This window comes from Panthera leo, chromosome B4 (assembly GCF_018350215.1).
Source record: "Panthera leo isolate Ple1 chromosome B4, P.leo_Ple1_pat1.1, whole genome shotgun sequence".
NCBI classification, from domain to species: Eukaryota; Metazoa; Chordata; class Mammalia; order Carnivora; family Felidae; genus Panthera; species Panthera leo.
Genome location: NC_056685.1, coordinates 105379587 through 105402981, shown reverse-complemented (window position 1 = coordinate 105402981; position 23395 = coordinate 105379587). Strand labels below are relative to the sequence as shown.

The 23395-nt window shown below is 37.0% G+C and overlaps 1 protein-coding gene and 1 pseudogene across 2 annotated transcripts in view; both read right to left on the bottom strand.

The window, feature by feature from the left end:
• Positions 1-3563: 3563 nt before the first annotated feature.
• TMTC2 (transmembrane O-mannosyltransferase targeting cadherins 2) overlaps positions 3564-23395 on the bottom strand; it is a 412004-nt gene continuing 392172 nt past the window's right edge. For both annotated transcript variants that reach the window (XM_042947264.1, XM_042947265.1), the window contains exon 12: positions 3564-6232. In XM_042947264.1, coding sequence (XP_042803198.1) covers positions 6053-6232 — 180 coding nt within the window. In that variant the 3' untranslated portion in view covers positions 3564-6052. The remainder of the gene's footprint in view (positions 6233-23395) is intronic.
• Positions 17094-17682, bottom strand: LOC122224876 (annotated as a pseudogene).

The window sequence follows — 23395 nt, the reverse complement described above, 5'->3', positions numbered from 1 at the left end:
GCCAAATAGTAAGCAAAACAACATATTTAAAATAAAAAGAATTAAAAAATGAAAACCTATTGAGATTATTAATAATCTCAATGTAATTTAATAAGTTGATGTCTGCAGAATTAAAAAATTAATTATTTTTGTTAGAGTCAATATGGCCATTGTTTGCTAAAAGAGATTATAACAAGGTCCTACATTAAAATTAAAGGTAGTCACTTGTTTCCTGTCTCCATGAATACATACTCATCCTTCTCCTTCCTTACCAATTCTGATTTTCTGGTCACAAATGGCCTTTTACATGATACAAGAGAAGGATCCAGATGAAAGAGGCATTTTAACACTTTGTCAATATTTTTGGTATTTTTGAAAACACATTGCTTGACTTCTCAATACATTTTCAACAACTTCATTATAGTATCTAGCTGCTCAGTGATATTACCAAGAGAAAGTTCTCAGAGGAGTTATTCATTTTGCGTCCTTTAGGATGGAAAAGGAAGACACATGATAGAAATTATTAGAAAAAGGGTCTCTAGAAGTCTTGAGCTATTACTTGGAACATGGAACTCTATTCTCTCCATCTGTCTGGAGAATGTTTGACAGCTTTGTCTTGAATGAGTGCAATTCCTGTCAAATCCAAAGGAGGTAGGAGAAAAATTAAATACATTTTAGATTGGAATAAATAGTTCTAACCTAGACTTCAATTGGTTGAACATTTTTTCAGTGGTTATATTGTAAACCAATCTCTTATTTGTAACACTGTTTTCCCTATAACACAGTGGCTCAATTTTGGCAGATTACTGGGCAGCCCAAAAGGACACAGTCTCAAAAGTGTTCTAATCCAATCCTCCATTTCTATGACAGAAATTTAATTATTTCTAGCAGCAATTATTAGTCAATTCCCCATGTGTCTATCCATTCTCTTGCTCCTTTTAGGATCTCTAGACACTTTTCCTGAACACCATTTCAGATATATCAACTTCTTAGATCCCTATAGGTATTTAATAGTGACCCCATCAAGTCGTCTCACATATTTGTAACTGTTTATTCGACCTAACAATTTTCTTGCTAAACAAAAGCTCTTCTGTCCACTCTTTGGAAGCAGACAACACAATAATACCAGGGAGCAGTTATAAAAACTTGAGGAAATGTTTTGAAAACTTAGAAGAAAACTGTCACAGAAATTTCAAGTGAACGGAAATTTAAATCCCAGCAGTACATCAGGGGGAAAAATACATCTCAAAGCTCTACAGAACAACAACAGCAGAAGGTCAATATGTGGTGACGTGGCCAATGGAATGAAAGCCAACTCAAAGGCCTCTGTGATTACATCGTGCAGGAAGACCACCCAAAATGACATGGCAAGAAGGTTAAAGTCCTGGTCCACATGCATCTTTCTCTACTGCAAAGCTAAGCAGAGCAGAGTAGGTGCAATTGCATTGCTACTTCGACTTTTCTCTCCTCATAGTGCATGGCAGTTCCAATGCTTATGCCGTTTTCTAGCAACACCCATGAGTTGTGAATAGTAGGAAGCAAATTCTATAATATTGAAAATATTTAAATTAAGTGTAAACTCATATTCCAAAGGTACATATGAATGAATTGGAATTACTGTAATAATTAAACTATCCCCAGAAACCCAGTTTCCTCCCTTGTAATAGCAAACATAACGGAGACTGAGATGCATTTCCTTTCTTTGTACTAGAAATGATTACTATGTGAAAACGCAGCCCTAAGGTGAGAACATCAAGTGAAAAGAGTTATTGAATTCCCAGTCTCAACTTTTTAGAAAGTGGACTTTCAAAAATATCTAGTTGATAAGGAGCAAATAATAGATGGAATTCTAATTTATAGTGTATTTTACGTTCTACTCAACAGTGTGCCAGGCTGAAGGAACTGTGCCAAAAAAGAAAGACATGGCCCCTGCCCTTACTGGTTTCAAAGCAGAGTGCTTTCAATCTAAGATAAAGCTGTACCTTGATTTAAAAAGAGACTGGGGGCACCTGGGTGGCTCAGTCAGTTAAGCATCCAACTTTGGCTCAGGTCATGATCTCACAGCTCATGGGTTCGAGCCCCGTGTCGGGCTCTGTGCTGACAGCTTGGAGCCAGGAGCCTGCTCCAGATTCTGCCTCTCTCTCTGTTCCTCCCCTGCTCATGCTCTCTCTCCCTCTCTCAAAAATAAACATTAAAAAAAAACATTAAAAACAGAATTATGCAATTACTGCATGTAGCAAGACCACTTAATAATTGAGATTTCAATAGCCTGTCATGTAACTACCACTAACTAGTTTGGGGAGCTTAGTTAAGCCACCTGGTGTGGGGGCACCTTATGTTCTTTAGGTTGGAAGTAAATAGGTCTAACTACATGTTCACTGAAATCCTCTCTGGCTCTCACAGTCTAAATGTTTACATTTTTTTTCCATGTGCTCCCTCTTTGTTTGGGTTTCTGTAGCAAAATACCAAAGACTAAAGCTTATAAGCAACAGAAACTTCTTTCTTCCAGAGGCTGGAAGTCTGATATTAAGGTGCCAGCTTGGTCACTTGAGGTCCCACTTCTGGGTTGCATGCTGCTCACTGTATTCCCATGGTGAAAGGGGTGAGAGACTTCTTTGGGGCTTCTTTTGTCAGGGTATGAATCCCACTCTTGAGGGATCTGCCCTCATGAACTAGTCACTCGCCTGCTCCCCCCACCTCCTAATAACAGTCTATGAACATACGAATTTTGGGGGGACATCAACATTTAGACCACAGGAATTGCCTTTAATCTTCATGATCATCTTAAGTGTGAGGGGTAGGGAATGTGATTTGTGGAAGATAGAATAGCTAGAAAATGCCAAAGGGGATGAGAAACCTCGTCTCCAGACTTGGGTTCACAGCCTGAGTGCTCACATGACACAAGGCATGTAAGCACAAGACACTACGGGGACAGGCTTGCTGCTTGCTAGCTTTGTGACCTGGACAAGTTAATTTCATACCTCTGAGCTCTGGCTTTTTTATGTAAAGCTGGAATACAACCTTGCACATCCATATGATGTTTAACATAAAGTAAAATCTTTGTAGCTAACTTTTATCCCTAATAAAGGAATTAGGCAATATATAATTATGTTATTATATAATGAGATGTTTAACAAGACTATCAAATTTTCTGTCTAGAACCCAATGCTTTCTTATAACTGATACCTGAATGTGTCGTACTCCTGTCTCTCAACAAAATAGTGTTGTGCTTTCCTCTAGGATCAGGACTCGAGTATCAGGTCTTCTAAATATGGCCATTTTAACCAAATGACCTATGAATGAGTCATGCTTGGGATATTTCCGTTTCTATAGCTCATCAATAAAACAAAAATTGTGCCATCTGTTTTTGGAAGGTGGCAAATCTGGTGTTATAGGGAACCCTTAATATTATCATAACGATTAAAAATTAATGATTAATTATTATTGATTATACATTAGCCATGATATGTCTCTGTTTGACTTTCTATGTCTACTTTCTAAAACTTTTTTCAATTTCTGTTAAAATCCATGAGAATGTTAAGTGCTGTTGCTGTAGAAGATTTAAAAAAGGCTTATACAACATATTTGTTATCAATGCTTTATTGTTGAAAACAAAATTGAAATTCTCTGGCACATAAAACAATTATTTCTACAAAAGGAAAGCCTACAAATCTTGATAATTTATACAAATAACAGTTTCTCAAAAAATAAAACTTTAATTTAGTAAACTTGTCTTGTGCTCTATATTTTTAGCACTGTCTGCAATAATCCACCATAAATCCCTGAGCGGAGACATTTTTTGACCATGTTCTATAGCCCCCCGTCCCACCCTCCCCCCAAGTTGGTCAGTTACTAAGCCCAGCCCTGTAGTGAAATGTGTCAGGGACATTTTGCTATTAAACATCCATGCATTTTATGACACAGGCCCAATTATTAATGCTACTTGGGGACTGGGTCAACTCGAAGTGCCTCTACTGTGCAATCAGCGAACCTATTAAGAACCAAGTGTCTGAAAGGAAGAATATTAACAACAAAAAGACATAAAATGTTAAGACTAGGAAGTCATCATAGGTCAATAACTATTTAAATAAATAAAACTGTTAGACATTGAGTTTATCTCTATATCCTTATATTAAATTCCTTATTTATTTACTTATTTTTTTTTTGCAATTGCCAATGCGTTAAAAGATGAAAAATACACTTCAACCCACACGTTTGGTTTGACCACGGGTTTGCTGTTGTTAAACGTTAAATATCATTCTGAAGACACAGTGATCTAGTTATAATTTAACTTTTTGGCCCTTCGATGAAATGTTTACAAAATAATATACCTATTAGGAGGGCCTTCTTACTAATGCCATCAACAAACCTCTTTCACTACATCTGCCCTTTTTACAAAAACACTAATTCCATAGGAACACTACTTTAAATTCTTTATCCCGCTTTATTCAGATACAGAGTAAAACATATAAAATATGGAGAAAACAAAATACGATGTATTTGCACGTCCAGCTTCCTTTTAGTGGGGCTGCTGCCCAATATATATACATGAAAGTTGAAGGAAAGGAGAAAAAAGCTAATTTTCAGTTGCAAAGAACTGACTTAATGAATCAAGTTTTGTTATTTTGCTATGGTAGAATAATAAATAAATAAATATGTAGGGTATTGTATAGCTACTTTCTCTATGAAGTTGATAGTGAACTGTTTTTTTTTTTTTTTTGCAAAGTTAATTTTTAGTAGCAAAGTTTGCAAGTCAAAAAAATGTTCAATAAATGGTTTTCTCTACTTCATTTTTACTTGTGTAATGATCACTGAAGTGGTTACTAATAGGTAAAGGAATAAAATACCAGTTTGCTAGTGAAAAAAATAGTTTAACTGTGAAAAGCACAAGGCAGAAGACCTAAAAACACACAGGCTGATGCTATACTGTAGCTCATTTTTTATGTGTTTTGGGACGAGCAAAATATAAAAAAATAATTCCTTAAAAACTTATTAGCATTGCTGTCTAGGAACCTATCAGAAAGTGATTAGCATTTTATACCAATTCTTTCCAAAATATAACATCACTGGCAACCATTATTATACACTCCTTTGTTCAGACTTGATTTTTTTAACCATTAACCACATCTGGGAAGCACATAGCAACTTCCCTTTTGTCTAATAGCTGCTGGCTAGTTATTGGAATTAGAACACTTTTAAGCTCTTTTAGATTTAATCCTTATATAAGCATGTGCATTAACCAGGTATAGCTACTTCAAAAGCCTAAGAATTAATACAGTGAATTCTCCTAGGCAGTCTGGGGGGAAATGCTGGTGACATTAAAAATAAAAATTGCCTGCCGGACATGTAAAAGATCTCCCCAACCTCTCCAGCAACACCAGTGTGAAACATGGTTACCTCAGCTCAGAACATTGAAAAGCAAATGCTGTCTAAAAGAAATGAAGACTGTGACATCCAAATAATAAAATGTTATGTGCCCTAGTCGGGAGACAACTATAGACTCTGACAGATCTTGACATACTTTAAAAAAAATTTTTTTTCCCCTAAGTTTCACAAATTGGTAAGCAGGCTGTCCCAAAGAGGGAAGACAGCAGCGTCAGGACAACCGGCCGGCACGCTGGGATTCACACGACACTTTAATCATTCCCTATTAACACTTGATCTTAATAGTTTAGCAGGGCTGAATGGACACTCTGACTTCCTCTCACAGTGTTTAAGGAACAGTATAATTTCTAAATTAGCTTTCAAAAATGAACAAAATTTGTAACTTAGATTCCCTGCCCACCTCCCACCCCAATGCCGTAAGATCCTGTTTTAAGTGCTCTGGTTTAATAATAGTTCTATGGGTAACAATTACATCCTTCAGGAGGTTTCCAATGTTCCCCTTTTTGGTGTTAACGGCTGTGCTAACAGCAGAGTGAATACTCTCAGACGTGGCAGTGACCCCAGTGACCTCTGCCCCCATCTTGGAAGTCCATACTAGCTCTTGTCGTAGCACTGCTGGGAAGTTCTGTTCACTAACGAAGCCAGCTTTAAAATATGGAGGAGGAGGAGGAGGTACTGCTCTCCTATGTCAGGTCTTGGATGTCTTTAAGCCTTGCTTTTCCATAATGTTCCACAGTTTGCGGAGATTGGACTGCGTGATGACATCATCTGGCTTGAGCTGCAGTGCCCGCAGGTAGTTGGCCTCGGCCTTTTGGAGACGGCCATTGAGATGGAGGATAGCCCCCAGGTTCATCAAAGCAGCCGGATACTGGAACCAGAGAGGGAGGGAAATGATTAAGAGGCTTGTTTCAAGCTTTCCTTTGTGGAAGACAAAAGTCTTCATCCACTTATGCAAATGATTCCCTTATGTCTGGAGGCATTTTATGGAAGCAATTTAGCAATTTATACAAATAGATCAAGATAACTAGGAATAACAACAACAACAAAAAGTTTTCAAACAGCTGGTTTACTCTGTGCTTTAAATAGTGCAGGCAGCTACGAAAATATTCTTCTTTAATGAGAAGGCATAGGTTACATATGAAAACCTCGTCGCCTAGTCAGACTGTACTTTTCTAAGGAAACAGTTAAAAGTCATACAATTTCAGATAGAATTGATCTTCTTTTTTCAACTCAATGTCAAGAAATAAAAAAATTAAGTTGGAAAAGTTGACAAATTTACGTCCACCCACTCTTTGTTTCCTCTCCTTAGCAATCTTCCAGGCCATTTATACAAACATTAAGTAAATAAGTAAAAAAAATTGTACAATTTTACTGATGTTTTCAGGGTAAAAGCTCTGAAAAAAAACTTCAAATGTAACCACTAACGTCCTTTCCAAATCTAACCCAAGTAGTTTAATGAGACAAAGTTCTTATTTTTAAGTCAAATTTTTAAACTTCTCCTGGTGAATGTTTATTATAAACACAGCAAAGTAAAAACATACCAAAACAGATAAAACGTGGTGCAGAAAAATGCAACCTTTGTCAGAAAAGGTTTTTTATTATTTGTTTAAAGGTAGTTGTGAGTCTCAAACACAAAATTTTTTATAGTATGTGATATTTGCAATATAAAGTTATCATATGAAAGGCAAAGTTAAAAAACAAAACAAACAAAACTATGTACCACTAGTTTCAGACAAGGGTCTCCATCCCCAAATTCTGAGATATTGGTTGACAACAACAAAAGTCCTTCCCAAAGGGGAAAAAATTTTTTTTTGCTTGCTATCTACAAATAAAGGCAGTTCTGTTCTTGTCTTGTTGCTCGAACTTTCTGGCGAACATACAGCAGCTAATATTTTGGCAGTTACACAAATGCATATTTCAAATATCAGATAAAACTAAATGTGTTTATGCTAAGATTGTGTTTTCATTTTACGGATGGTGTCAACAGAGTAATTGTCCTGGCAACTCTGCGATGCAGTGTAAAATAATTCACAATAATTTTTACAATTTAGTATTTTCAAAAAATGCATGCATTTTTTCAGCTGAATTCATGTGACTCCACTCTTTACTGTAAAAACAATTATTTCTGAACCAAAAAGAGTGCTAGGGGCAGGGATGAATAGCTCAGAATAAACCAACTGGAAAGAGATGATCAGATTTGGACTTTAAGAGGTCTGGGTTTGAATTCTTGCTCAACCACTGACTGTGACCTTGGTGAGGTCCCCTAACATATCTGTGCCCAATTCTTTCATTTATGAAATACTAAAATAACATCAACATTTGTGTATGTTGTCAGAAAGATAAAATGAGACAATTAACAATGTGGTACAGTACGTGTATGTAGTAGACTTGCAAATGTCAAGTTCACTTTTCCTTCTTTTCATCTGCTTGAGGTATACAGCACATGCATGTTTTTAGAAAAACATTTTTATGTTTTTATACATACTTTACAATTTTTATTCCAATGGCCACACTATATGTCTGTGGATATACAGCAAAATTCTCTTAAGTCCTCAACTATAGGGCATTATTTTCAAACTTGTCTACATCCTCTTTTCTCTTCCAAAAATAATGTTGCAAATATAAGCTATTCCTGACCTTCAAAAACCTTTTGGTCAGGATGACGCCATACTTATCAAGAAAAATACAGATGGTCAATTTCTAATTTTAAACCCCAAGCCAAATAAACATAGCTCTAAATTACATGTGCAATGAAGGTCCACACTGGAAACCTAAAACACCACCTACTCTGTCTTCCTAACAGAACTTTGTTAACATTCCACCCATTATTATCTTGAGTCGTTCGATGCATGGATGCATTTCTCAATTCTATTCCCTCACGGAGCTTAGCACAACTATCAATAAACAGCTACTACAGTGACGGCAAAGTGTGTTCACAGCCTGAATTACTAGAGATGCTAAGTAGATAAAATGTTCAGACTTCCGCTATCCTGAGTGGGAAGAGAGGAAATGGAGACGGAGAATCACGGTTGGAGACCATTTCTGGCTAACCAGAAATAGAAGAGGCCCAGCGACAGGGGCTGAGAGAAACCAGATGGCTCAGTGGGATAGTCGTTATTTCTTGAATCACTTTATTATTAAAGTATCTGTGCCTAACTATAATCGCAACTCAAGGGGATTATTAAAAATACTCAAAAGTTACAGAGTCACAATGCCTGAGTGCCAGGCCAGCTCTGCCCCAGAGATGTGTGCACTCGGACAAGTTGACGGAACACTCGAGACTTCAATTTCTTATAGAAATGAATGATAACAACACTTGCTGCATAGAATTGCTGCTAAGGTTACATGAGAATACAACATTATTGTCTTTTTCCTCTTCTTTTCTGTCTCCCTATCATCTCAGAAACAGAAAGCAGAATCTCAGCTTTCTGTTTGAGTGTGCCTTTCTATTGAGTGTGCCTGAGTAACTACTGAATCCAAACCCTGTGGATTTGTGACCTGGCTCTACCTCTACTAGCTTTATAGACTTTCTTAGGTTAAACCAGAAGAGACAGAGGTGAAGACAGGTGGTGAAGTAAACCAAGCCACATAAATAGGCTTTACTATTGCTACTGAACTGCAGCCCAGATTCTTCTGTCCTCAGAGTACTTCAAGTCACTTCTTTCTTTAAAAAGAAAAGTTAATATTAATCTAAAATAACACAATTAGGAAGTGACATCTGTCATCAAAATGAGTTCTGAATGCTAGTTATCATAGTGTTTTTGGAATAACTTTAATTTTGCTTTTCTAAAAAAAATTTTTAATGTTTACTTATTTTTGAGAGAGAGAGAGAGAGAGAGAGCTGGAGAAGGGACAGATAGAAGGAGACACAGAATCTGTAGCAGGCTCCAGGCTCTGAGCTGTGAGCACAGAGCCTGATGTGGGGCTTGAACCCACAAGCAGGGAAATCATGACCTGAGCCAAAGTCGGACACTTCACTGACTGAGCCACCCAGGTGCCACATGGAATAACTTTAATTTTACATTAGCATGTTACTAGCATGTTTACATTAGCATGTTACCCTAGCATGTTACTCATTAAGCAGAAATAATCAAAAATTGACATTATGGGGTTAAAATGGGATAACAGATCCAATAGAAGTTCACATATACTCTTTAATTGTGCTTTTTTTTTTAATGTTTATTTGTTTTTTAGAGAGAGAGAGAGACAGAGAGTGAGCAATGGAGGGGCAGAGAGAGAGGGAGACACAGAATCTGAAGCAGGCTCCAGGTTCTGAGCTGTCAGCATAAAGTCCGACGCGGGCTTGAACCCACGAACCGTGAGATCATGACCTGAGCCGAAGTTGGACACACCCCACTGAGCCACCCAGGTGCCCAACTCTATAAACAGTAAAAATCCAAGTAAACTAAAAATGTATATGTTTAAGAACATACTATTTTTAGGCAGCTATAGATTTCTGTGTTTAGATGTAACATATTTTTCTGAATATGTCTATCTCACCAGAGTAAAAAAGAGTTTTTATTTTACAAACCTACAAACTTACATCATTATGCAATGCTTTTAAAACATCACTATAGCCTCTTACTTGAGTTGAGTGGAGACTGAGGAAATTTGCATGTATGCTCAAAAGTGACCTCATCAACAAGTACTTAGGTACAAGCCTTAGGTAACTGCTTAAAAGTGTCAACAGTTACTTTGACATAAACAATTTCATGTGTTTGATAAAAATTTAAGAATAAAACTCGCTATAGACCACTTTCTGTTACATGGTTGTTTTCTCTCTTCAAAGACAAGCCTTCACAGCGCGACTGGGGGTAGCTGACTGGATGCCCAAGGGACTGAGTGCCTATGGGTCTTCTAGCCTTGCCTCTAGTCCAGGAAGTAGCATCAACATCACCTGGGAGCTTGGTAGAAATGCAGAATTTCAGGTACCAACCAGCGAATCAGAATCTGAATTTTAACGAGATCCCCAGGTGTTTTGCACTCTCATTACAATTTGAGAAGCAGTGTTCTAGAGGTCATTTCCTGATCTTAGATCATATTATTTTACATCTTTTGAGACGAAGTTTCCTAGAGGAGGATGAAGTCCCATACAGAACAAAGAGTGTCAGATCAAATGTCTGTCCTCTCATAAAGTGAATTCTTTTGGCCAGGCAAATTATTTAGAGTAGGAAATGTGCAAATGAAACTTTATTATAAACAGAAGTCATAAATGACCAAATATTATTAGACAGGAGAGGAAAAACCTTTTCATAGCCAAACAGAAGCATGTAGAGGTTTTTAAACAGAATTAAGGACTACCTAGCTATATAACTGAAATCAAAGAAGCTCAGGTGACTGGCTGTCTGATGATACACTGGTGTCCCTGCTCTCTGCCAGCTGTGACTCATGGGCTGGGGAACAGAAACCCAACCACAACTGCTGGTGTCGTCCCTCATGCACATCTTCTTTGATTAAACACAGCTGATGAAGTTTTCAGCACGTTAACAAAGGCAGTAGCTTGCAACCCAGTAAAATGGGGCTTATGGCTCTGTACAACAAATGACAGACTAGAAAGGAGAACCAGACCTTTCTTGTTTCCTCGAAGAGGACAGACGCTTTACATCAAAGGGGCTAATTGGTTGCCATGCTGAGGCAACAAGTGACATCTTTTTTCAAGTCTCCAGGGAATTACGACTTTATTGTTACTTGACTGTGGCCTTTGGTTATTTCTCCAACACTGGAGGAAGTAAGCAAACTCAAATAATAGGGTGGGGTGGGGTAGAGCAAAGGCAAGATTGCACGGGTCTGATTCTAGACTAACACCTTTGAGGCTCCCAAAGAACTCAGCTGAGCTCACAGGGTATCCTCAGCACACAGGATTAGAAGACAAAGTCATTTTCCTGGTCTTTGCCTATTATGCAGTCTTGGAAAGAGAAAGATATCTACGGAGGAAGAATAGTAAAGCCGTATGAGGATCCAGGATTGGACATTCATGTTTCTATTGAGAACAGGACTAAAATCTAGAACTTTGAACAGAAAATTTGGGTAGAGCCTAGAAAAAGGAAAAGGGTTTGGTTGAAATGGTCTGCTTAGGTGGGAGCTGGAAATCCACACAGTAATTGGGCTTTCTTATCCCATTATTCCCTGTGACCACTTCCTTTTTTGTGAAGGTAAATCAATAGGCAAGAGAAGTTTTGAAAAAGATGAAGACAGAAATATCTGAACTTCTAATTTTACAAATTAATTTTACAAATTTTACAAATTACAAACTTCTAAATTTACAAATTTTACAAATTTTTCCAAAACTTCTAATTTTACAAATATGTTTATTTCCATCCAAAGAATTGCTCAATGTATCCATATAGCTGTATATTTACTGTTGTATGAACTAAAAAACTTTTGAGGAAGAATTTCTGAGGTTAGCCTTATCCAATTATTATTTACTACACTACAATTTGGGGGGATGTTTTCAAGATAACCACATTTAACTTCTCTTCTGAATGTAATTTGCAAACTTAAATGAGTTTACCCAGCCTGAAGTTTTTAAATGGATTCTCACTCTCTTTCAAGTAGTTACAGAATAACTTAACGAAGGCTGCACACTGCCATTCAACTGTATTCAGTTGAAATTGCTTACCCAATTGAATTTAGTGGAGCAGTAACTGCACCATGATGCCTAAAAAATAATGGTTTGGACTTTAAAAAAAACATATTTGTGAAAAAGAGTATTTATGCATAAACTTAAAGGATCTCTATTTATTGTGCCTTGTACATGGCAGATATTCAATAAATAATTACTGAATTAAAGATTATCTGTCAGGATTATGGAAAAAAGTGTACCATGAACCCAGACAAAGTTTGATACCACATCCCCCCCTCTATTCCAACGTTACCCCTCTTCCTTTGTCTTCTTGGCATGCTTCATGGTCAATGCCAAGCTAGAGATCTGAATAAATTATCCTTGATTCCTTGCCTTCCTCCATACACACACATCTACTTGCATCTAGTTGTTAAGTGTTGACAACTTTACCCAATAATCTCCCTTAAATTTGCCTTCTAATTATACTCTGTCCTTTCTCTCTATTTGGTTTAAGCCCTAATCACCCTTTCTTGGATTATTTAAATAAAACTACTTTGAGAAAGAAGAATACGTGAATGGGTAGCTGAATAGATTAACAGGTGATAGATTGAAAGAATGAATGAATGAATATGTGAGGAAAGCCATATGCAGGGTTTTTACTCTAAATATTATAGGTACACAAACAAAACTTTGAGAGGACACAATAGAACTATGTACTTGCCTAACAAGTGAAAATTTATAAAGACAACTGAAACCCCCAAATATCTCACTGTCCTATTCCTGAACTCACCCCCCATTCTCTCAAGAAAACCACTATTCTGAAGTTGGTATTCACCATTCCAATGTCTATTTTCACTTTTATTTTTTGTGTACCCATAATAAATGTATAATCTTATATGTTTATAAGTTTTGATTTTAAAACCACCCATCATGAGATGTCATCCTGCCAAGCACGCACATGAAACTTAGATTTTTTGCTCAACATTTTGTTTTGCAGACTTATCCATGTTGATGGATACAAAGTTTAGTTCTTTTATATCAATTCCATTGAATGAAAACCCATTCTCTTAAGGATGAACTCTGCTTTAGAGGACGGTTGTCATCCATATTCTTGTGAATATCTCTACACATTATTTATTGGGAGAGTTTTGAGGATTGGAATTGTTGGAGCAGATGATCTGCAAGTTTGCTAGACATTGTCAAATTTTTCTTCAGTGTGGTTGTATCAAATGCATTAGCCTCAACATGTAACAGGGGCCCCTTTATTCCATATTCTTAATGACAACTGACATTGTCTGACTTTCAGTTTTTGCAAATTGAAAGTTGTAAGACAATAGTTTATTCTGTGTTTGATTTCTTTTTCCTGATTACTACAGAGGCCAATACCATTTTCATAAATTTATTAGCTTTCTCCTTTTTCTTTTTAGTGATCCACCTGTTCCTTAACATTTAGACAGAATCAGTTTTGTAAGGGCTGCCACCCACATGGTGGTGTATGAATGGGAATTCCACAGAGCTCCTACTACCTCAAAACAGCTCCTAAATAGGACTGTCTGGCCTAGTGTTTTCCTGGTCAGAGTCACTTTCCTAAGACGAACAACCAGATGAGCACTGTTTCCAAGATGGACAATCTGTTATGCACAAAATGGCAAGTCTTTTATATAGGTGCACCTTCAACGTGGGTGAGAGGATGGCACAAATCGGGGCAGTAGAGAAGGGCACCAGGTCCACAAAAGTGTCACACAGCAATGACGGGAATCTTGGACAACTGGATGTGGGAGAGGCTGGCAGCTCCTATTTAGCCCCACACAGAACTGATCTTTCTTTATGGCCTGCTTCTCTTCTTTATCTGCTTTCTGGCTCCCTTCTTAGTTATTCGACTTAGAGAAAACAAGAGAAATTAAAGTGAACAATATGTGTCATATTCTCCCTCTGTTACCCTCCATTTCTATTGGCACTGTCTGGCATGACATCTCATCCGTTCCTAAATACTGTCCACCTCTTGTTCTCCCACCTTTGATTCCTGCTCACCCCTATCTATCTCCCACTTGGCCATCTGTCTTTTTTAAAATATAAATGGGGTTTTGAAGGGTCAACCTACAGAACCTACAGGTGCCTACAGAAAAGAATCCAGACTCTTCAGCCTGGTGCTAAGACACAGATTACGACATGGCACCCCAAATAAGCCCTCAATATACATTCTGCATGAGCCATGTGAAACTTCTATTTCTGCCATGTGCAATTTTGAGCATTTATTTATTTTTTTTATCAGACTGCTTCTCTGACAAAGCCCTTCTTCCATTTTCTTTTCAACAAACTTCTGCTCATTTTACAAAGGGAGTTTAACAATCCCTTAATCATAGCTTGCTGCTGTATGTTCCCATAGTACTGTCTACATACATTAATTGCAACACTTACCACAATGAATTATATCTACTTGTTATAAGCATCTGTCTTTGCTGGAGAGTGAGACCGACAGTGAATTTATTTTAACTGTCTTTATAGTGCTAGTGCCAGGCTCTGGCATATGAAAGAAATTCTCAATGAATCCTTGCTGAAAGAAGAAAAAAATATATGATTTAGCAGAAAGAGCTGACCTAGAAGAGGTAAATTCTAACTTGATCTCAATGTAACTTAATAAACACTGAGTAGGCACCCATTATAAGTCAAGGTTGCTGTCAGATACTCTAGATAAGTGGTGAACAAGAACAGTATTTTTTTTTGGCCTGTATGGGGTTTTAGCCAACTTTAATTGCACATGTGGCATTTCTCACAAACCACTAAAAGGTGTACATTCATTATTTCCTTGATGTCCCTCAGACTTATGAGGTCAGTGTAACTCTTATCCATGCACTATTCTAAGCATTGCTCTAAACACTAATAGGAGACACTTCACCAAGGGATTCACTGCCTTCAGGGTGTTTATAGTCCAGCGTGTGAATACAAATCTTTCTGCTACAGAGAAGAATCAGACATGTCTGTAAGGGTGAGCTATAGAGGAGAGGGGAGATTACTTCCTTAAGGCTATTAGGCTATTTATTACACAAGATGAATTGTCAGGTTGCTTCAAGACTTTAATTCTTCCAAAGGGAGAATGGCATACAAACTTTTGAAATTGGTGTCACATCAAAATCAACTTGTTACTTTTTAAAAGTATTTTTTGGCAAGCTGAGAGTGGAGCCAACATTGGAGAGAGCCCTAACATAGAAGAGTCTGAATTTCAATTAGTTTGGAGAATAAGATGTCACTAGTGATATCTGTGCTGTTGAACCTTTGAGACCAACTCAAAATGGATAAAAAAAATTATACTAAAAAATTAAATATTGATACAATAAACTAAAATATCTGTTGCAAAGGTCTATGATAAAACAGAAATCCACATGCAATGCGATGGTCTCAGTTTAGAAATGATAGTTCTTTGTAGTCATATTTTGACTATAGTTGTATTTTGAATAAAGTATCTCTGCTAAAATGATTTACCAAGTGTACATACGACGAGGAAAAACAACATAGGGAATCTAGCAATGGCAAGGCACAGCCTGACAGACAATAGAAATGATTTACAGTGATTCTCCATTTCAACACGCTATTTGTGTTTTTGAAACAGCTTTGAATAAAACAAAAGAGGTATAGGTGACAAGCAAGACACAACGCTGTGTTAAGGGAGTAGTTTCAATTTCTCGGTGACACATTTTATCCTGTGTGCTCAGTCCTTCTCTCCTACATCTGTCCCATCCCAGCGGGTGCTGCAAGAATGTTCATTTAACTTTTATGAGGGTGTGACTGACACAATGTGGAGTGCTATTCATTTCGATGGCAATCAAAATGCCAAAATCTGTGGTTAGGGGGATAGCAAACAGTGATCGTAACAGAGTCCTTTCAAAGGTGGTAGTTATTTCTAACAGATTTTAAAGTGCACATACTAAATTAAGAATATGAACTCAGAAATTATTGCGCACTAAAGAAGATCCTATTTCAAAGACAGGTTTTCCTGATACCCTTAATTTCATCACAGCATCTCTCATAGGATCCGAATGGAAAACCTAGATCCCCGGCCACCGCAATTTCACTCAGAGCTGTTATAAAATGCAATCAATGTGCTGTTTTTCTTGATCTGCGATAAGCACATAGCTCATTATTTGAAGTAAAACTACAAATAAAAGTTCTACATAAGTGAGAAAATATAGGACTTAAAGTGCATGCAAGATTAGAAGAATAAAAATAAGTAGAACTTACTGAAGAATAAGTAGAACATTAAAACACTAAAGTAATGAAATTTAGGAAAGAATCTGCACACAGGCAAAATCATCTCTATCTCTAAAACACCAAGAGCTGTCTTCCCTTACTAATGTAGACAGCTGACACAAAACCTACAGCATTTTCTTTTACTTTTCCTTGAACCAAATTCCTTGTCTGTTTCTAGTCCAAATGTACCCTAAGCAACATAACTCACTCTACACTTTATTCATTTCTCTTTGGTAAGAAGGGGAGGGAAGAACACGCTCATGCTTTCTCCATCATAATTGTGTTGCACAGAAGGATTTCCAGCTGTATGGATTTCCATCCACATGTGTATGTGTGTATGTGTGTATGTGTAGTGTGAAGCGTGAGTTCGAATATATCTAATAAAGTGATGCTTTATTATATATCTAATATTACATATCAGGTATTTTATATCCAATAAAGTGTATTTCAGAGTATGCTGGAAGTTGAGATTTGAGTTGATAACATTTTAGAACTTAATTGTCATGGGAGACAGAAGGAGAGAGAGATTTTTTTTCTTTTTAATATTTTTTTTTTCTTTTTGAGGGGCTGGCCCTTTTTGTTCTGTAAAATGATCATCTGAGTTTTTTTTTGATTTTTTAAATTATTAATTAATTTAACTTAATTAATTACTTAATTTATTTATTTTTTACTAGGTAATGATCTTCACTAACCTTGTTTCAAACTTTATTCCTGGGCTTCTTCAGCTTAATCAGCTGCAAAGAATGAATTGTGTATAAGCAAAAACTGAAAAGAGCTGCACTGTCCAAGGGGCTTGGGCTTAAAACTATTAAGAGATTTAGATTTTATCAGATCTATGAACAAATTAAAAAGCAGTCTGAATATAAAATAGCAGTTCCCAGTAACTTCTTCAAGTTTTATCCTCTTCAGAAGTTGACCCAATTCAGTTTGCTTCATTCTTAGAAGTTTCATCAAAATTCTCCACAAGGTCTGGAACTTCATCCTCCTCCTCCTCTCTGGTAGTGAGTGGTGCTTTTCTGTCCACAGATTGGGCAGAAATTCACAAGGTTTTCCTAAACTACTCAGACAGGCTGCACCAAGTTGGTTTAAGATACTGGGTAGCATTTCGGTCAGCTGGCTGCCTTGTCTCAGTGAAAGCGTTCACTGCCAGGGATACCTGGACTTGAGGTTTGTTAAAGTGCATCACTGTTCCTTGGTTTATGAACATACTCACTTCTTCAATACCAGAGATACTGTTTACTCTTAACTTCTCTAAAGAGAACCTAAGCCTTTTATCTTCTGCGGTAGCTGTGCTATGGACCACCTTCTTTGGGCGAGCAGTTCCTTTCCCACCAAAGCACACTTGTGCTTGCAGTTTGATGAATTTCTCCTGGTTCATGATAGTTTCTTTCATCTTGTTGGGGTGGAAATGGGACCCCATGGGGGACTAGGGCTGGCACTCAGGGGGTCCCGTGTGGACCAGCTAAGATTAGGTGGCACACATGTGGGGCTTGTCTGAATTTTTAAAAACACAATGCTGCAAGGGGCACCTGGGTGGCTCAGTCGGTTAGGCATCAGACCCTGTGCTGGCAGTGCGGAGCCTGCTTGGGATTCTCTCTCTCTGTCCCTCCCCAGCTTGTGATGTCTCTGTCTCTCTCAAAATAAATAAATAAACTTAAAAAAAAAAAAAAAACACAGTGTAGCAAGAGCTACCGATATACTACGTTGACAGAATCAAAGTTTCAACTGAAGTAAAGATTTGACAGGTGCCAGGAAAATTTTTTTAATCTGTGTATATATCACTTCTCCAACTGACCTCTATGTTTGCCAATAAATAGGGTGTGATCGGAGGGAGGTCAACTGAGAGATTCTAGTTTGCATACTGGTGAAATGACAGACTTGTTCTTGAATAGGACTTATTGAAAATAATCCTTTTAAAAAAAACCATGGAAATGAGCATGTCACAGACCTCAAAACAGTGGATTAAATGAAATTTAGGTTAGGCATACACACTCTAAGGACGGGTAAGACATTTATTTTTTCCTCTCACGAAACAGATGGAGTGAAGAAGCATGATTCATTCAAGGGTGACACTATCATTTGGATCAATCACATTTCAACATGATATTAGAAGGCAGCAATTGTCCACCCGCAGAACGAACATGAAGAAACGTGTTTCATAATGAGAATTCACCACAGGCTTCATGCACACCGCAAGTGGGAAGTTTTGCTAACACTCTGAGTTAGGATGACCCGATCAAACATAACAAGAAGGAGCGAGCAATTCCTCCAGAAACTAGAAATCTTTCCAGGAACTAAAAATAAAATGTAAACATGGTGCCTGGTGCATAACATTCTATTTGCACTTTTATAGGATGAAGGCTTTGTTGATACACGCTTGGAAAAGTAATGATGCAAGGTCTTCACCCATCATTTCAGAAAACATTCCATCAGGACCCACCAATCACGGGGAAGCCATGCTGTACTCCAAGCCAATACACTTGCCAAAGTGTCACACCTGCTGAAAATGTAAAAATAAACACGGCTTGTGTGTATCTAAACTTATAGCAAATCAAGGGAGGTTTAATGGCAGAACCACTGCTGCTCACACAGTATAAGCTCACATATTACCCTCAGGATCTCTACATTCAATTGCACACTTTGCCTTTATTTTTGAGATGTTCATACCTGAGATTGCCACATCCAGATAGCATCCATCATCTAATGTAAAGCCTGAACAGTTAGCATATTTCCATACTTTTAAGAAGGTTTTAAAGACTGGCTTGATGACATTTTTCTGCACAATAGCTTCCAAAATTGTGTAGGATAGAGATTTTGTATTGCCTTTACCTACTCTACCAATGTTATTACCTCTTCTCTGAGTAACTTCATTTTTGAAAATGCTACACCCTTACTTTCTTACCTCCCTTCTTTGGTCTATCCAGTTAATATAAAACAAGCAAGCAAGCAGATAACAAGCAATCAATAAGGCAATAACACAGACCCAGAGTCCAAATACTTGGCCTGAGGCAGATACATTGGATACTTATTCACTCATATGCCACAAATAACAACCCAAATGTGACTTAAAAAGGAAGAGGGGATAAAACAGATTATTTTAAACCCAATGATTAATACTCGGACACCAACTCTGATTTCTTTTAGACTCATCTTCAATAATGAGTTAGGGAACCATAATGATTATGTGATATATATCGAATATGTTTATAAAGTCACACAGTAGTACATTTTTACCTCCCCAAAAAACAATTATTGGCAATGCAACAACCTTGAATAGTGATCTGATACTTAGCTACAGAAAAACTTGACTACATATCACCTCTACCTGTGATTCACGTTGAACAAGTAAAACAAAAAGGTCTTTGGTAGAAGGCACATCTTTTTAATTCTTTTGTGTAAGAAACCAGAAGCGAGATCTTTTTCTGCTATTACACATTAGTTATTCTTAAAACAAATTATCTTATTAATACTTGACTAATTAAATTGTAGGCCATTTATCTCATAAATGTTTAATGTCCATTACATATAATAATTAAATCCCATTTTAGTATCTTGAAATGGCTTAGAGAAATACAGCTATGCTCTAATGCCTATAATTTAACACTATTATTTACTTCAGTCAACGACAGAATTTCAAGAACTTTGTTCACTTCTTTGGTTCATCCAAAACAAAGTAGGAATGAAATGGTAACTATGAAGTCAATATTCTTAGAATATTAAGTCCACGATGCTATGAAGCATGATCACTTATAGTGGCCATGGAAAAAGCAGCCTCCAGCTGAGAAGCAGGAGGCCATGTGGTTAATCTTGTAGGTCTATTTATCTACAAAACCTGGAGAACAATGAGAGACCAAGAAGCAAGGCCATCCCAAGAAAAGGGGAACTGATGTAGACAGGTATCTCTTAACTAAAGAAATGAGGTTTAGGGAAGATGAAAAAAAATATTTATAACAATGAAATAATAATGAAGAATTTAATAAGAAACTCAAGGATGGAGCCTTTTGCAGTCTGTGAATGGTTAAAATGATATCTCTCTATAATCTTCAAAACTATAATTTCTAAAATAAAATTAAGTTCTTCAATTATCTCATCCATTATAGCCAATTTTATTTCTTTGAAAACATAACTTTTTCATTCATTTTATGCATTCATTCAACGTATAATTTTTGAGCACCTATACTGGGAATTCAGCAGTACACAGAACAAGTTAAAAATCCGGGGCTTCATGGTGCTTATATCTTATTTGTAAGACATAGATAATAAACACGAAAATATGAACAAAATATATATTATACTGTGATGCATGAAAAGATAAAAACTACAGCAAAGAAACCATTTAAGGAATGTATGTGAGGAGGGTGGCCAATAAACTACAGCCTGAGAATCATATCCAGCCCAGAGTTAGACCATTTAAAAATGTAGATTTTTAGATGGTTGAAGATACTCAAAAGGAAAGAAATACATCATAGCACATGAAAATTACATAAAATTCAAATGCCAATGTCCATAAATAAAGTTTTATTGGAAAATAGTCACACTTAATCAGGTATATTTTGTCTATGGCCGCCTTCATGCTGCAACAGCATAACTCAATAGTTGTGACAGAGACTTTAGGGCTGCAAAACCTAAAATATTTACTGCCTGGTCCGCTACAACAAAAGTATGCTGAACCCTCACATACGACATTAAATAAGAGGATTTGTAAAGGTCTTAAAATAGCATCTGAGTGAAGAACTGGAGGTGAGGGAGCAAACTGCACAAGGAATGACACGATCTGACATGTTTTGAATGTTGTTTTGAAAGCAGACCAATGAAGGAGGAGTCAACTGCTGTATTACAGATTAGCAGTGATGTTGATGTCTTTGACAAGGATAGTGGCAATGGAGTTGGCTTATGCAACTAGGAAAATGAAGTGATTTGCTGCAATGGGAAAGAAGGTGGAGGAAAAGGTGTGGGAAGAAAATCAGGAGTTCAATTCTGAACTAGTAGCTTGAAGGGTCTGTGTAAGTGCAAATACTAAGTAAATACCAGGTAGATTAGTCTAGAGTTCAAAGAAGAGATCTCAGCTGGAGATTTAAATTTGGGAGTCATCGGTATATCAATGCCATTTAAAGTCATGAGTGAGAATGTGATCTCAGAGAGAGTGAAGACACAGAGAAAAGCGGGTCAAGAAAAAGGAAAAATTTCAAGGTCAAGAGATTGGATGGATGGGAAGGAACAGGCCAGGGGGATGAAGGTTAAGAGGAACCAGAGCTAAGAATCCTGGAAACCGAGGGAAGAAAGTGTTTCCAGGAGGAATGAGTAATCATCTGTGTCAAATGCTACTGATAGGACAAGTAAAATTAGAACTGAGAACAAATGGATTTAATGTTGTTGAGTGTTGTTCTTGTAACTTTGACAAGAGCAGTCTTGGTGACATCATTGGAGAAAAAGCCTGTTTGGAGTAGTTCCAAATGAAAATAGAAAGTTATGCCATAAAGAGAAGGAGGAAAATGGAATGGTAGCTAGAGGCATAAACAGGCTTGAAAGGTTTTTTTGTTTTCCAATTTGGGGAGAAATAACATGTTTAAATGTTGATGGAATATTTTGGTAGAAAGGAAAAATCTGTTAATATAAGAAAGACAGTGAAAAAGAGGGAGGAAGGAAGGACTGTAGGACTAATGTCCTTAAATAGTTAAGAAAACAAGCATCTAGGGAAGAAATGAAGAAACTTGTTTGAGCAAGAAGTATAGACAATTTATAATAATTGGGAAAAGGGTGTCCTTTAAAGGCACAGATGCTAATAGATGGTTAGATGTGGTGATGGAAGCTTATGAAAGTTCTGATTACTTCTATATTCTCAATGAAAAAGGATACACAGTTGTCTAGCTGAGTGTGATGATGGGGAAAGAGATGCTGGAAATTTTCAATAAGTGAGTTAAGTATGGTTATCTAGAAAAATATCAGAGAGAATGGACTAGAAAATGATAGTATGACTGCCACCTGGCACTGAGGGCTAACTTGAGGCTAGTGATCCTGAACTTTAAAACAAGTCGTGTTTTGCTCTAGCTATGTTTAGCTTCAAGATACAGACATGGAACAGGCAGAGATGGATGTAGCCAGGTGTTGATAAGACAAAACTAAGCAAAGGAGTCAAGATTATGTGCAATGGAGTGATTATCAATGACTGGTCTTGGAACTTATTTAAATAAGGAGGGATATGAGGTATAATGTGGGCAAGGACACTGAAACACTGGTGATTTCTATGGACTGTAGGTCCCGGGTGTAGCTGAAGAATTTGGTGGTGTTGGTGCCAGAGATGGAGGTGGTAGTCAGGTAGTGAGATGGTTGAATGAAATCATGAAACCTAAACTTCGAGATTCAATGTGGTGATTTAAGTAGTGATTATCTCATGTGGGGAGAGACAAGGGGATGGGATAGGGAAGAAGCACAGAGGTAGATGGAAGTTATTGGCAATGGTTAGTTTTAGAGTTCTATATTGGGTTTACAAGCATACATTTCATTGTTCATTATTATGCGTTTTCACTTACATAATATGTTAACATAATCTATGTGTTTAGATATTATACTTGACATTTAAAAAATATATTATAACATCAAGACTCCGCTGGGCTTCCCCACTGGCATGAGTCAAAAAAAGTCCCACACACCCTACGAAAAAGTTCCCTTCTGCCATATATCTTTGGCTGAAATCAAGCGGGGACAGGTGAATAAGATGCCACATCATCCTATGCTCCAACATTAAACACACAAAAATCATCACTGTCATTAGCTTACACCATGTTTATTTAGATTTATATTCATGTTTGCTGTTTTATTTGCTTATCACTCTTTCTTGCATCTGAACTTCTCCTTTTGGAATTTCCATTCTTCCTAAAGTAGATGCTTCAGAGGTTTCTTTAGTAAAAGATTACTGATGGTAATATTTTTCAATTTTTGATTACATAATGTGTCTTTATTTCACCACCATTGTTGAAAAATATTCCTAGCTGCTGAGAGTATTACAGAAATTTTCTTTTAACATCTTAAAGAGATTATTTCATTATCTTGTGTCTTTCAGGGTTATGTTAATTTTATGTGCTCTTGGTCAAATTAGCATTCCTTCAAAGGTACATTTTCTTTTTGGCTCAGGTTACCATCCTGCCTCTGGTTTCCTATAATATACCATGATGAGTCTATGTATAGACTTCAATTTATTTATTCAATTTGGGGTATATTATGCTG